Consider the following 15,434-nt stretch of genomic DNA (forward strand, 5'->3'; position numbering starts at 1 on the left):
CGCTGGTCGTCACCGACCCAACTACTAGTCTGGCCCTCACTGGCTTATCTATGGGAGAGCGGACGGGATCCCGAGTTTTCCAGTGGGTATGGTCGTATGTGCTTGTTTATTTTCCTTCAGCCGTCTATAAGGTTGGTGGCTGGGCAGGTAAACATGTTTGTTACTATCGCAGAAGAAAGTCGACATCTCGAACTTGCGATTCAGCCAGGAAGACATTGGTCAATATCCACAACGCTTTTAAACTCAAGCGGGTTCAAAAAATAGTAAAATAATTGAAACTAAAGTCAAGCAAACAAAGTAGCACCTCCATCATTACGCCAGCCAGAAGCCTTGACAATCTCATCAACAGCCCCTGCAGGAGAAGGTCCCCAAAGGAGGAGGAGGTGGTGGTGCCGCAGGAGGTTTTGGTTTATTAGTAGAGTTGTACTTTCCTGGTGGAGGGCGATTGGGGAAGCTTGTGAGAAGAATGGGAGGAGGAGGAGGAGGAGGAGGAGGAGGAGGAGGAGGAGGAGGGCCGCAAGGGCAGTCGGTGGTGAGTATTGTTGTTGTTGTGAGCATCTTCAATGGTTGACGTGTACGAGACGGACTACTGTTGAAGCAGATTACGGAACGGGTAGTGGTGGTGGTGGCACGTAAGAAAGTAAGATGGTTTTAACAAAAGCAGCCATATAAGCAGTCTATTTCGGAAGTTCGGAGTTCAAAGTCTTGCCTACTGTGATAACTTCTTGTTTATGATATCATCTTTCTCAACTTAACGTCTTACGACCATCTACCTATCTTTTTCAACAAATTTATGCGCTAACAAACCTGTCCCCAGTAACTTATATCTAGTAAATGACGCCTGTCTACCTACCTACTAATTATCACATACTATCCCGCTCCCTTAACTAAAGGAAAGAGGGGAAAAGGGGGGAGGGGCGACTCGCTAGCAAGCGACAAGATAAACAACAAAAAAGGTAGATTAGTATTTTCGATTGTCACTTACTAGTTCGATACATACACACATATCGTTCCTCAAGCTGTCTATACATTTTACCTAGTGGAGTGGGTGCGAACTTGCCTACCTACTCTGGCAACACACGGGACACTCACGGGTATCGGGTATCTATCAACCTGCTTACTTACCTACCTCTTGTTTCGATTTTAGGCAACGTTGGTCTTTGCCCCGTTTAGTTCAACCAGATGAGGATGCTAAACAGGCTATTAAGCATGCTAATCACAAAGGTCTACAAAAGCACACACCAAAGACGAACAGGGAAGAGAGATCGATGTAAAAGAAGTCAAGGTAAATGAATCCCTTTTGTATTCAACCCTCCTTCAAGGTACTGGAAAAGCCAGAAACAAAGCTGACGGCGCTAAAGTAAAAAAATAAAATAAAAAGCATTGGCGACACCCTCTATTAACCAGCCAACCAGCTTCCACTACACCTTGTGTCTCTTTCTTTTCAAATGATAGACCACACACATACACACACAGCAGAAACTTAACTTTCTAACCAACCACTCACGCCTCAGCCCAAGCCCAAGCATAAGCCTAAGCCTAAGCCTCCTCACCACCCTTATCCTCCACCTCCAAAGGCTTCACGTTTCCACTTCCATCTCTAGTGACATGCTCCGCGACAATAGTCTCTCCAGCTGTGTTGGTCACCAGGGACTTGACCTCCTCCTTTGGCGCCTCTTCGTCGGGGACAGAGCCAGTGTTAGAAGAGTTAGTAACCTCGGTATCAGCAGCTGCTGCCTCAGCCTTTGCTGACGCAGTAGTAGCATCGCGCTTATCTTCTACCTGTTCGGTGGCTTCAGAGGCAGCAGTCTCAGCTTCTCTGGCTTCGACGGGTTCTGGAGCGGGAGCTTCGGTCGAAGTAGGGGTATCAGCCGGAGCAGAAGATTCGGCCTCGGTTTCGGCTTCGGTCTCCTCCTGAGCCTTTAACTCCCGCTCGATGGCGGGGGTGGAGGGGAAAGCACCTGGTGCTTCGGGGGTGATAGCCTCGGGGAGAGGACTGGGCTCGGACTCGGGCTCGGGGGTCTTTTCCTCCTTTATCTCTTCCTTTGGTGCCTCCTCCTGATCCTCATTCTGGAAAGGCTCAGGAGCAAGCTTTTCTACCACAACCTTGGCCTCGTCCTTGACGTTCTCGAGCGTGGGCTTCTCAGCCTCAGTCTCGGTCTTGGACTCAGCCTTAACCTCTTCCGTCTTCTCCTTAGGCTTCTCCTCTTCTAGTGCCTTCAACTCAGCAACACCAACACTAACACCACCCTCCTCACTCTCAGGGTCAATAGCCCAATAACTAATCGAAACCGAGAAACTCAACTTCGGACCAGCCACCTCCTTCTTCTCCTCAACCACCGCCGGTGCCGGCGCCGCAGCAGCCGCAGCAGCAGCCTTAGCAGCTGCAGGCGCCCTTCTCTGGGGACCCCTCGCCCTGCCCTTCCTAGCATCACTAAGCGGCACCTTCTCCTTCTTCTCCTCCTTCTCCTGCTCCTCAGCCGGCGCCTCCTCCTTCTTAGCGGGCATTTGCGGGCCGAGACGCAAGCGATTGTTGAGGTCGTTCATGAAACCGGCCTGCAAAGCGGCGATCTTAGAGCCCATCGGACGAGCGGGGACGGCGGGCTTTTGACGCGGAGGAGCGGCGGCCTCGGCGGGTTCGAGACCGCCGGATGTGGGAGACGCCTTGACGAGGCGGGCGGGAATGGCGGGCTTGGCGGCAGGCTTGGGCTTGGGACGGTCGGGGATGGATGGGCGCGAAGGAAGAGATGGGCGGGCGGGAATCACCGGGGGCGAGGGCTTTCGTTCTGTGACCACGGCGGAAGTGGGGGCAGGCTCCTTTGGCTCGGGGGTCTTGTCTTCGATCTCGGGCTTCTGGGCGAGCTTCTCGTCGATCTTGGGCTCAGGCAACTCTGTACGGGGAGAGACTTGGGGAGACTCGGCTGTGGCCTCCTCCGTCTGCTCCTCGTCCTGCTGGGGGGTAGAAACCTCGGTCTGCAGCTGCAAGCTCTCCGGGCTATCCTCCCAAACATCGCGGCTAGGGAACCTCTGAGCCATGGCCGGCCTAGCCTTGGCAGCCTCCTTCTTCACTTCCTGCAGAAGATGGGGCTGGCCCTGAACCCAGGAAGGTTTTTGCTGGTGCGAAGAAGACTTGGGAATACTCGACTTGACGAAACCATCGGGACCGTTTTCCCGGGCTTCCTTTTCGGCAAGCTCTTCTTGTTGACGAGCAAACGCTTGAGCAAAGGTCTCGCCCTCGCGAGGTTCTACCTGGGGCTTGGCCTGCTCCTGACCCTCTTCCTCTTGCTGCTCCGCGGAGGGTTCCGGAGTGGAAACTTCGGCAGTGTACATGGTACTGCTGGGGGCGTCCTCCCAGACGTCAGCACTGGGGAAGCGGCGCTTGTGTTCGGTCTTGGGCCGCAAGGGCACCTCAGGCTTCTTCGCGGGTTGTTCGTCATCCCTGAAAAGGGGCTCATATTCCTCGACATCCTCGAGAGGAGTAGAGCGCATCTCGTAAGAGTTTTCCCTGTAGATGCTGGTCGGTCTGCTATTCGGGCGGCTCTTGTGCTCAGCATGTTCGCGGCGCTCAGGCACAACGGCCGGTTCGTGATCATAAAGAGATGGGTTCTTTGCAACCTCATCCTCGGCAAGGATGGGCGCAGTGTACTCTTCCTCCTCTTCAGCCACCGGTGCCGATCCGTCCATGGACTTGCCTCTGGAGTGGCGACGGCTGGGCTCATCCACGTGAATCACGTTTTTGGGTTCTTCATCCTCCTCAAGAGCGCGGGGCTCCCCACCGTCGTCTTGTACAGCAAAGGTTGGCTTGACAGGAGACTTGCGCCGGGAGGAACTAGGGCGGGGAGATGCGACGCGGGAGGTAGACTCCTCGATGGCTTGCCATCCGATCTGCTCGCTGGGGGTACCGGGATAGTTTTGGACACCTGTGGGCAGAATATGTTAGCCAGAAGCAAGTATAGCAAAGTATGCATACAAATGATGCTTACCAAGACCCGCTCCACGACTGGCGGTCTCACGAACAATCTTGTTCAGGTTCTCACTGCTCATGGCGAAGTCGTTGGAACGATCGTATTGATAAGGCGTGTGCTCCTTCTTCAGCGCCTCGGGGTGCTTGTCAAAATAAGCCTTTTCAAGCTTGTCCACGGCAAACACACCATGGCCATGAAGGCCATAGCTGCCGGGAGGAAGGCCGCCGCGGGAAGAAGTTCTACGAGTATGATTCTTGGCCTTTTCGGCAGTTGCGCCAGGAGCAGGCGATGGAGCCTGGACATCACCAGCGTTCTTGTACATGGGCACTTGCTGGCCAATCTGGGGAATACCATGCTCGTCTTCCAAGTCCACCGACAGCTGGCTAGTAGTGCTAGCTTTTTTCTTGAGACTCCTGTTGGCCGGAAGGACATGTGTAGACTCGTCGTGGCTGCTGGGACGGCCGATTCCAAAGGCCGCAGCTCTGTCGCTATCGGTGCGCGTAACAGCCATAATGCGCTGCTTGGCATGAGCAGGAGGCAGGGACGGCTTGGGCGCATGGAGCTTGAGATCGTGGCCGATGGTCCTAGTTTGCTCCGGGGTAGTACTCTGCTCGCTGGAAGGAGGATTCTCGGTGATGTTGGCATATTCCATGCCCTCTTGGCCGAGGGACGGCAGGTCAACAGACGTAGATCTCTTGATGTCCTCGCCATTGTGACCGTTGCGCAGGGGATGCGCAGACTTGGGTTGAATAGGACCCTCGTTAAGAGGCGAAGGCGCAAAGCGGTTCGGGTTCGGGCTCATGGAGCGATCGATGCGGTTCTTAAGCGGGCGTGGAGGGATCATTGGGGCTGGCTGTTTTTCCGTACTCCTAGACGGTCTAGGGGGGATGGGAGGCTGGGATGCTGTGGTAGACATGGTGATATCTGGGCTCGGGACGAGTCGAAGCTATGTATGTACCGTGCGTATAATGGTAAATCTGGCTCAGTGACCAATGTCTCGGTTCTCTGGATATGGCTGTCGAGCTGTGAAGCACGTCGGTATCAGAGGCAGTGGCGGGTATGATGGGTCGTGTAGTATCGTCAAAATCGAAGTCACTCGTGTAAGTGGCTCGGTACTAAAGTGACTACAACAGGAACGTGCGCCTTGGGGTTAGCACAGGTTCTTTACCATGTATTCACAGGAACAAGTCAATGGCAACCGATGTCAAAGGAACACTGGGATGTAAGATAAGTGCGCCTGGTAAGCACAAGGATGTGTTGAAGGTGAGGGAAGTGGGTGTGTATGCTTGGTGAGCTTTCGTGATATTGTGGGTGGTGATACGGCAGTGTGCGGCCAGAAAGGGGCAACCCGGCGGAGAAGCTGGGCTTCCGGATCGCCTCCCCCTTGGTCACCGCTTATGGGTTTGGACGGTTCGCCATAGTCTGGAAACACCGCGCTTGCGCCCATTCGCTTGGGATCCAGTGCGTCTCGGCTGTTCGGTTGGCGCGGCTCTCTTCTTTGTTAGGGGGCATCGTGAAAAGGTATTCCAAGACTTTGCTCACGCAGCCTTCCGCCTCACAAGATAAGAAGTCTTGTCACTGCCATGGAAACTTGTACCGAGAAGCCCGGTACTGTCTGATAAGACGATGCCGGGTACTTTTCTTTGCAATAGCAGTACATGTAGCTGGATGATGAGCTTCCATGTCTGGACATGGCTATCGCGGGAAAGAAGGAGATCACCATTGCCCATCCGCTTGCACATGTACAAGCTTCAAGTTGATGCCCTTTTGTCCTTTCCCAGCTTCTCAGCTCCACGAATGGCTTCATATTATCCGTACCCCTTCTGCCAATTCGGGGTTACGAAGACTTCGATGGCTCGGTGAGGTTGACATGGAAGGTGGTGTTGTGTCCATGTCGTGGCTGGGCAGATGTTGGGGCAGGATGGAAAAGATGGATGGTGGGGGACGGCATGTGTCAAGGTGCCAGCAGGAAGGCCGGCGCTTGCTCAAGCCCGTGGAAGCTGAATCAGACGGATGGGATGGATGGATGGCGTGTGCCACGGTACTGCACTCACCTAGAGATAAGGTTCCGTGTTGACAACGCAAGTATAATGGTGGTGGTGTTGACGGGCGATTAGGTTCATAGGAAGGGTTGAGTTGGGGTCAATTGGGAAACTTGAAAGAGTAAGATGGATGGATGATGGCCTCTCTTGCTTTCCCTGTTCTTTAAAGAAGCTTGAGTCAGGTCGATCGAGTAAGTTGTTGCAGGTCGAAGTAATAATGGAAACAAATGTAGGTATTGGCGATGGAATGAACTCGGTGGGCGGCGCGCTGGCCACTTATATCGTCTTTGTTATGTACAAACAGCAGACTGGAACCTGTGAGAGACTGAGAATGTCCGTCACTTCATCATGCATGCCGCACTAATACTCGAAATACTGTCCCGACGACTGTCTATCCGCACAATGAACTGTCTGCTTCCATGACCAATTGGGGCATTCATCTGCAATAGCATGTGCATCGTCAATGGCCTCATTGGGCTTAGGACAAAGTGCCCCAATGCCCCTCATCGTCATTTGGCGATTCAACCGCCATGGTACCGCAAAAGTACCGCCAAAAGCCGTCATCTGATGGGGCATATACAGTATCATTCATTGTACTGTTACACGGTACGATTCGACCGGTTCCTGATCGAGTCTACTGCAGTGCAGTGCCTGCTCTTCACAATGTAGCCATCTGACCGTCAAATTCTGCAGCCCAGCCGAGTCCATTCATTCATTATGAGTATCAAATAACTGCTGTCATCACAACCCTCTCTTTTAGTCCTCTATTCAAAATCCAATGTTGTAGTTTCAAGATAGCCCGGTTCACAGACAGCTCGAGCACTCAACCGACTCCGGCTGAAGTGAGGTGCCCTGCCCTGCCCGCGGTGCTCATCAAGGTGCCCGCACGCCTCAAAGCTTCCCCTGGCAGCGCCGCCTCAAAGAACATTTCAGGTTTTCCAGCGTTAAACCCCTTTCAGTCATCCCCTGGCACCCGAGGCCCCGTCATATCTCTACCCCACCATTGCCCCACCTCTTTGAGATGCAACGACGAGCTGCCAAAAGGAAGGAAGCTGCCCTAACACTGAAGAGTTCCTTCTCAAACGGCCCAGCTCTGCAATCGAGGCCCAAGTGACGTGCAGAGTTTTTACTACAGTAGTAGTTCATAACATTGGACATCTGATTGTTCCCCTTTTCTTTTTCCGTCCTTCCGTCTCTCCCTGCTCCTCCTTTCTGTCTATCAACAGCCAGCTCGAGCACGTTTGTTTTGTTCCTATCGAGCATCAGGCCCCGAGACGGAGAACGGATACACTTTGAATATGTAGGTGGGGCGTGTAGTACTGATCTGCCCTTCTTTCCCCTCCACTTCATGACATGCTCCTGGGTCTCGATATTATTCTTGATGAGACCTTCCTCGAAAACAACACCAGTGAACAAGAGCACAAAGTGTTGTTGTCATGGTTATCGTACTGTAGTGAGGCTACTACCGACGCACTCTACTAGCGAGACGACAGCTCCGGTGAAAAAGTCCAAGACTCCGGGCCGTTCCCCTCATCTCCTCCTCTTCTCATCTTCCCTCTCGGTCCCAAGAGATGTTGGGAATGCAGCAAGCCCCAAAAAAAGAGTAGACAATTCGCAAAGCCCCAGGCCAATCACATCCGAAACACAACGTTGTGCCTAAACCCAACGGTGACCGCTTCTTTACGCCAGGGCAAGCTTCTACGCGATTTGACGCACCTCTTGCATATTTACGAGCTATATATGAAGTTCAAAGTATACGACAGGTACCAGTCTTGATCTCGTCAGACTGGGGCTGAACGTGTTGGCTCCTTGCCAGCCGAACACGTATTGTACCATAGCTCTTAGCCGCCGTTCACGATAGCAAAGGTTTCGGTCTTTTACAAAAGGTACCTTCTTTTTATCGTGTCCATGCGCTAGTCGTAAAATTCAAGCGAATGAATCTCGAGATTGTGATCCCTCTTTTCTTCTGGGAAGAGAGGGAATCTCGAAGAAGGGTCGACAAGAAATCAAACCTTCAAATGACGCAATCCCCATTTGATCGTCAAGCTCCAGGACTACATAACATCCGTCATATCATCCCACATACAACAACGGGGAGAACCCTTTGACCTTTCAATTGTTGAACAACCTCCTCTCGTGGCAACAATGTCGGTTTTCTTAGTTAACAGAAACTCGAACAACCACAAATCGGAACAGTCATCCCGAAAAGCCAAGATCGCGGGGAAGCCGATTTGAACCTACACAATCGCGGCACAAGAAACAAACCCACTGCAAACTTGTATGACGGACCATTCAATTCTTGATACGCCCAGAAAAACTCTTTGGTACAACAACTTGCATGATACCAGCCATGTATTATGTCATTCCCTCGCTGCGTCCGTTTCCCACAGTGTTTTTCAACAACAGCTCTCTCTGCAGTGCCCACAGCAAAGACAAACCTATGGTTCAAGGCAAAACATAACCGAGAAACAACCTGAATACATATGTAGAAACTGCTGATAACTTGGCCGTTTCATGCAAGACATCTACCAGGTACACTACAGCCGAGATCGCCGAAAGGTAAGGCGGTCAAACACACACACACACACACACACACACACAAATCGCCGTTCATCTCTCAAGCAAGGTCGATCCAGGTACTACTGTATATACATACATACATACATATTTACCACCGACCTGTCTCTAACGAACCCATCCATCCCCATGACACACTCAACCCCAGCTTTTTGTTTCCACAGTATGTTTCGTAGCACGAAACCCGCGTCGTTTCCTATTTCGATAATCATTTGATCGATCACAAGACTAATTTGTCGCTTTTTTTTCTTTTTTTCTACATGCAGTGTACAAGTCTGTACCTACTTACTCGTCTACCTCAACTCCTCAAGGGGGTTTCGCCTGAGGAAGTCGCCAAAATCGCGGGGAAGTTACACGTCTAGTTGGTCCTAGTTGGTTGACCCCCAGAGAGATCACCACAATCATACATAGAATGTAATGTAATTGGCAACAGGTGATTGGTTGGGCTTTGTTGTTTGTTCTCAATTGAGAGAGGACGACAGCCCCTTGGCCTTTTCGTGGCATTGACCGGTATACCTATCCTATAGTTTATACTATGGTGTTTATGGGTCGTTCGTTCTCTGGTCGAGTTACACGGAACGAGACGGATTGTGATACTAATTACTTCCACGAAAAAAAAGTAAGCAACAACAGTTTTCGAACATGGCATACCGTGGTGATACTCGGTTGTAGTTATAACCCATATGTTGAAATGTCAGATGTCAAAGATGAATGAAGAGAAAGAAGAGGCTAATCTACATCGGACGGAAGAGCTAGGGAAGGGTTCCTATATGCGTCTGTCAGATGGACATGGGAGACCAAAGAGACCAGATGGGAACCCAAGGCATCTGATATGTGATGGCATGTGCTATGATAACGGGGGACTGGAGTCTGCCTACTTTGGTATATGATGCGGACTGTTAACCACTTTCCTCAGGATGGATGATAATGCAAGCTTGTCTGTGCATGTCCCTCCGGAGTTAGTTCAATGCTGTTTCTAAAGTCTCGGGTGAATGTGCTTTGTTCGTCAGTGACAGACAGCTTGCTGGGCATGTCCGGCCAACTGTGAGTAAATAGACCAGTATAGAAATCGTCCATCTTGTCCGCTGCAAGGGAAGAAGTGTTCAGTCACTTTCAGTAGACGGGAAAGGCTTCAACACGATCACATGCGCTGAATTGGGCGAGCTCGGATGTAGAGTCCAATGATGTTTCATTTCAATACACTATATAAAGCTGGAGCTAATCGGAGCAAGGGCGAGCCAAGGCCCACCGTCCTCGGATCTGCTCTCCACGCCCGTGTCTTTCACATTCTTTCATATGAAACAAGTTTCCATCTGAAGAGAGCACGTTAGCCATGTCTCTCTTGCTTGCTGATGGGTTCCAATGGGTGTGTTTTGGGCTAGACAGGAAGTGAATGCAAGCTGTAATCTCAGAAGGAACAATTGGTACAGTCCACGTATGGCTGTATCAATACCTCATCACCCGAAGGCATAGGAATCCCTTTTATCATCATGTACAGCAGCAATGGAAAGGAGAAGAATGGTGATGGGAAGGTGAGAGGAAGAGACGGAGTAGGGAGAAGTCGTACCTTTTTATGGTATGATAACGTTATGTTACAACAGCATCATATGCAACACTAGCATGGTTGTGATGAAGCTGCCCAGAAGGACCTTCCCCAGCGATACCAGAACTCTGATACACCATGTATGTCATCGAGTCCACGACCACCTTCAGATTCTTTTCCAGTGCGTCTGGTGCCCAATCGCGACTTGGACGCGGCGGATGTGCCGTCTCTGACCATACCACATCTGTTCCGACCACGGCCACCACTTGGTGCAAAAACAATTAGTCGTCATGGAATCTCGCAGCGTCCTGTGGCTCCTAGTTGCTAGCCATGACAAGGTCCATCTTCGCGGTGTTTTAACTTCTGTCAAGATCGCAACAGATCGTCGCCGACTAGACCTCGCCAGGCGGGCAACCAGGCAGCCTAGGGTAGCATGCCGTCCATGATGTTTGTAGCAAAAAAAGCTGTCGACATTTGTCTACAAGAATTCTGCACCAATCGTTAGCCTTCTGTGATATCAGACAGACGCATTGGTTATAGAGTTGAGAAAAAAAGCAAAGGTTTGCAAGGTGTGTCAGACTGTTGAGCTTGATATATTAAGTGTTCAACATAGAGATTCAGTTGTTTGAAGAAGAATAAGTCATCATCCGTGGGGGGATTGGTACACAAAAAAAAAATGCGAATTATGTCTTACCTGTTTGAAGTTAGTCAACGACGGCACCGGTGCGCCAATTATCTCTGTTGTGATGGCATCGCGGGCCAAACAGAGACGCAAGAAGTTGGGACGGAAAAAAAGTTGAAAAGAAAAAGCTTCAAAACCCCTGCCGCGAATTTTATGCTGGCGAGAAGCAAATGGAAAGGAAAGCTTGGACCACTCACAGCGCGATCGCACAGCCAGCCGCCTGCCGGGCGTGACAGTACCCCGCTTTTAGCTGAGACCAAAATTTAACCCCACCGTGAACCTTCACTTCTGCGAACGGTATCGCGATCGGTCAGTCACAGGCCACAGCCCGGCCACAGCCCAGGCACAAGGCAGACGGCACGCAGTCGCCATAGCGCCTTGGGCGGGCAACAACAGCCTGTCGTCCCTCCCCAGCAGTAGTGAGTGGGCACCTGATATTCCCCCCCCCACCAGCCCCCATCATTGGGTACTGACAAACTTCGAACTACGAAAGAGGCCAATATAATATCAACACCACCCGCCATTCACCGATTCTCTTTTCCTCCGCTTCTTCTGCCCGACGTCTTGCTCTAGCCATACTCTTGCATATTACTCATTTCGAAACCTTTATAAAAAGTTTCCAGCAAAACAACCGCCAAAATGTCTCTCGGTAAGTACGCATGGCCAACAATGAGCCGGGGAGGCCGCACGAGCAGGCACACAGCCAGACAGGCTCTCGGTCGAAGTTCTCGGTCCAGCCCAATCCAGCTTTCCCATGACTACTGTGTTATCGCCGCGATGGCAGTCAATAAACAACAGAGAGTATCATGATTGCTAACCTCTTGGCTTCCATGACAGACTTCACCGCTATCGCCAGTGAGTAGAATCCGACCATGCACGAGCTCGAGCCGCTCCCCCTTCGACGTTACCGGTGAACATTTAGACGATATGGGGATCAAGTCTCTAGAAAGAGGAGGGCCTGAGCAGAACGAGGGCAAGAGGCGGGCAGACCAGAACAGCGCTTTCACCATGATGACCATTGCTGTCGCAATCGACTGAGCTGAACCTAACACCACGCTTTTTTCGCCTAACAGCGCAATTCGTTGCCCACTACTACTCTACCTTCGATTCCGACCGCAAGAACCTCGCTGGTCTCTACGTACGATTCCCTCTCCCAAACTTTTCACCGAAGCCGACAAGGATGCGCTCATTCATGACGTACACGCGCATGTCGACGAGTGCACAAGAGATGGACATATATGCTGACATAATCACACCACCATACAGCGCGACAACTCTATGCTCACCTTCGAGGGTGCCCAGTCTCTCGGTGCCCAGGGTATTACTGAGAAGCTTACTGTAAGTCTGCGCCTGCCGAACCAAAAGCCGTAGGGATATGAGGGTCAGGGAAACTGACAGAGCAACCCAACAGTCTCTCCCATTCCAGAAGGTCAAGCACGAGTACGGCCCGCCCGATGCCCAGCCCACCGCCACCGGTGGTATCATCATTCTTGTTACCGGCCAGCTTATTGTAAGTGACATTTGTAAACGCTGCAGCACAAGACTGTTGCCATCTAACATCCCGGACAGGTCGATGACGAGCAGCGCCCTCTTGGCTACTCTCAGGCTTTCCAGCTCTCCCAGGACGCCTCTGGCCAGTGGTTCGTCTTCAACGACATTTTCAAGCTTGTCCTTCTCTAGGGGGGAGATGGTGCATTGATGTTTTGATTATCTGAAGAGGTGGAAGAATACCAACGAAATCAAAGAAATGTCCAAAAGACGGGACTATTGCGTTTGCGTGCATGAGTGAACGAGGATATCTTTTCTGCGCGCCTGTCTTTCTGGTGTATGTGTTGCTGCTTGCTTCATGTGTAACGAAGGGAAGAAGATGGAGGAAGCCGAGTCTGGCTTTCGACTGTTGATGCTGAGGGGTAAAACTTTCTCGATACATTGTGTATGAAAACAGAGGAATAGGGGTCCACGATGATAAACGAAGTTTACCGTCATCAGGTCGTCCCATGCTTGGCATTGAGATGTTCAGTTGGCGATCTCGGAAGTAGGCTTGGCTTAGAGGCCCAAGCCTTTGGCTTGTGGCATGTCACTCGCTGGAACATTCCATGACGATGACCGCTCACTTGCTACCGAGAGGCTAGCGAGAGAGGCATCATCTATCAGATGGGCCGCGTAACGTCGTCGTCAGCGAACGAGGCTTCCAACAAAGACCAAAGGTGCTGCCTGGCAACTTGATGATGTTGATGGATGAGAAGAGCAACATCACATGAGCGATAAGCATTTATGCCATAGCGTGGGCTACTACAGGGGAAACAAGTACATGAAGAAGTCCCCTGACCCTGAAACCGTTAAATAGGCTCAAAATCGTTATCCCCTCGCTTGTTGAACTCAAAGTGCTTCATCGAAGCTCCCTTTCGGTTTCATCAAGGGAGCACTCAGTGAACAGAAAGAACAAGGGGTCCAATCAACGGCTCAGCGCATCCGTTTACACGCTAGACCGGGCAAGCGTGACACAACTTGAACCTAGCAGGCCCGGCAGCCAGGCATAGCAGCACCGCCACTGTTAGGCCGGCACTTGAAAGCACCGGCCACACTCCTACTTGGCGCTCACCTTGGGCCCTTGGCATGCCCATTGTACCTTCTGTTGCAGGGCGTCGAACCGCTACGAATGCCATCTGTCAACCTCCAATCAGTTGAGGCTTACGTTACTTTTGGCGGAACCTCCTCCTTCACAACTAATCACTTCCCGGTCTCACATCACTTCACATTACGTCGACTGCTGCTATAACCCTCACGAGCTCTTCAACAATCGTTGATTTGACTATCAGTGGCTTCTCAGTAAACCGAAACCTCAAGATCCCCTCTCAACAAACCAATACAGAAACCCACTGTTTCCCGGGTAGCCCGCCACTCGCCGGTCGACGACCCCAACCCAGACCCCATCCAGATCCAGCATCGGCATTTGGACCATACCGACTCTGTCGACGGACGGAGATCCGACCCGACCGACTGGAGGATCTTCTCTTTACCGCCCAGCCTCATACTTTGTTCACCTCTTTCTCTCGCGCTTTCCTTTTCTCTCCACAAGGCGATTCGGCAGGACACGACAACACAATAAACGGCCTACAGCACCGAGCATAAAGCCTCTTTGGAAAAGGACATCAAGGGGGAACCCAGGTCGTACTACTGTCAATTCCCATTGTTGCCGAAACGAACGAAGCAACCACCAACCAACCAACCACCTGTTTCCTACAGCAAGCGAGTGGAAGCGACAGCAACAAAGACCGCCGGATAGGTCCCTCAATAATCAACTCTCCTCCTCAACTACCCGCTCCCAACAACCAAGCAACAAACTACAACTACTCGCGAGCGAGCTAGTAAACGACGACTTTTACGAAACGAAACGAACTTTGAACTACGAGTTACGAAACATCTTGCGCAAGTAGCAAGATACAAATCGGCAGGCACGACCAAACCACCAAACACAGAAGAAAAAAGGAGTAAACGAATAGCTTCAGAAATCCAGCCAAGATGACGCTCAAGGACGAATTCGCGACGCGCAACTTCAGTATGTGTCTTTCTTTTCTTCTCCTCCCCATCCGTACAATCTGCCCCTCCGCCCCTCCCCGGCGCTGATCCCCCTCGGCGTCGGCGCAAGCTCCACCGACGCCGATGGGATGTGTAACGGGGATCTGCTCATCATGATGCAACGAGCACCTTGCTGACTGAAATGTTTTCCTATAGGTATCTATGGACAATGGTGAGCACACACAGTCTCTTTCCTTGTGTAGCCGGCGCAAGTTAGCTACGTCTTACGCACCGTCTCTGTCGATGCTCCTCGAGAGCAAGCTTGAAGCAGCTGGAGCTGTTTTCTTGACAGCTCTTCAGCCGTCGAAGATAAACCCAACAGACCAGAGACAGACATTCCCATCACATGAAGCCAAGAAGCAGAAAAGCTAATCAACCACGTCTCGCAGGCTCGGCATTCTCTCCATGATCCTCTGCTTTGCCCTTGGCATTGCCAACATCTTCACCTTTAGACCCATCATCATCGTCTTCTCTGTCATCACTCTGTAAGATGCTCTGCCATTTCTTCACTCCCCTCTTTCCCCCCTTCAAGACCACTAATCCCGCGTCACACACACAGGTGCTTCTCCTTTGTGATTCTCTTCGTCGAAGTCCCTCTCCTCCTCCGCATCTGCCCGACCTCGCCCACCTTCGACAACCTCATCCGCAAGATCTCGACCAACTACACGCGCGCCGCCGCTTACGGCGTCATGGCCGTCGTTGTCTTCTTGTCCTGCATCGATCGCACCACGTCCCTCCTTGTCCCCGGCATCTTCCTTTCGTTCACGGGTATCTGCTACGCTCTGGCGGCGCTCAAGGGCCAGGCATTTGTGGGAAGCAAGACGCTGGGTGGAGCGGGTGTCGCGCAAATGATTGTATAAATCAAGTGCGAGCACACGAGAAACAGCAAGGGGAGAGAAGGTGTGAGGAGGAAATGGGGGAACTTGGAACTTGAACTGAAAGAAAGTACTTTTCATGACATGGGAGTACGGAAGTAAGGGGGAAAAAATGAACAAAACAGGGAATACAAAAGTTTTGGGTCAAAGGGGGGGGGGGGGGGGGGGGTT

The 15,434-nt window shown here is 51.5% G+C and overlaps 3 protein-coding genes across 3 annotated transcripts in view; 2 read left to right on the plus strand and 1 right to left on the minus strand.

Moving 5' to 3' along the window:
• Nucleotides 1-1,186: 1,186 nt before the first annotated feature.
• Nucleotides 1,187-4,881, minus strand: NEUTE1DRAFT_87103 (uncharacterized protein; the record flags this gene model as incomplete). The annotated part of the gene is made up of 2 exons (XM_009855769.1): nucleotides 1,187-3,920; nucleotides 3,984-4,881. 2 exons carry the CDS (start codon nucleotides 4,879-4,881, stop codon nucleotides 1,540-1,542), a joined length of 3,279 nt encoding a protein of 1,092 aa, XP_009854071.1.
• Nucleotides 4,882-11,110: 6,229 nt separating this feature from the next.
• NEUTE1DRAFT_118048 (uncharacterized protein) lies at nucleotides 11,111-12,888 on the plus strand (the record flags this gene model as incomplete). The annotated part of the gene is made up of 7 exons (XM_009855770.1): nucleotides 11,111-11,228; nucleotides 11,303-11,458; nucleotides 11,647-11,664; nucleotides 11,883-11,947; nucleotides 12,076-12,147; nucleotides 12,221-12,319; nucleotides 12,379-12,888. The coding sequence occupies 6 exons, from the start codon at nucleotides 11,449-11,451 to the stop codon at nucleotides 12,487-12,489; spliced, it is 375 nt and encodes a 124-aa protein (XP_009854072.1).
• A 1,024-nt stretch (nucleotides 12,889-13,912) lies between these two features.
• Nucleotides 13,913-15,434, plus strand: part of NEUTE1DRAFT_118049 (uncharacterized protein) — a gene marked incomplete at both ends in the record, with an annotated part of 2,397 nt that continues 875 nt past the window's right edge. Inside the window, 4 exons of the mRNA XM_009855771.1 lie at nucleotides 13,913-14,368; nucleotides 14,545-14,560; nucleotides 14,778-14,873; nucleotides 14,948-15,350. Of these exons, the coding sequence (XP_009854073.1) occupies nucleotides 14,332-14,368; nucleotides 14,545-14,560; nucleotides 14,778-14,873; nucleotides 14,948-15,248 (450 nt within the window). The remainder of the gene's footprint in view (nucleotides 14,369-14,544; nucleotides 14,561-14,777; nucleotides 14,874-14,947; nucleotides 15,351-15,434) is intronic.

This window comes from Neurospora tetrasperma (assembly GCF_000213175.1).
Source record: "Neurospora tetrasperma FGSC 2508 unplaced genomic scaffold NEUTE1scaffold_6, whole genome shotgun sequence".
Taxonomy (NCBI): Eukaryota; Fungi; Ascomycota; class Sordariomycetes; order Sordariales; family Sordariaceae; genus Neurospora; species Neurospora tetrasperma.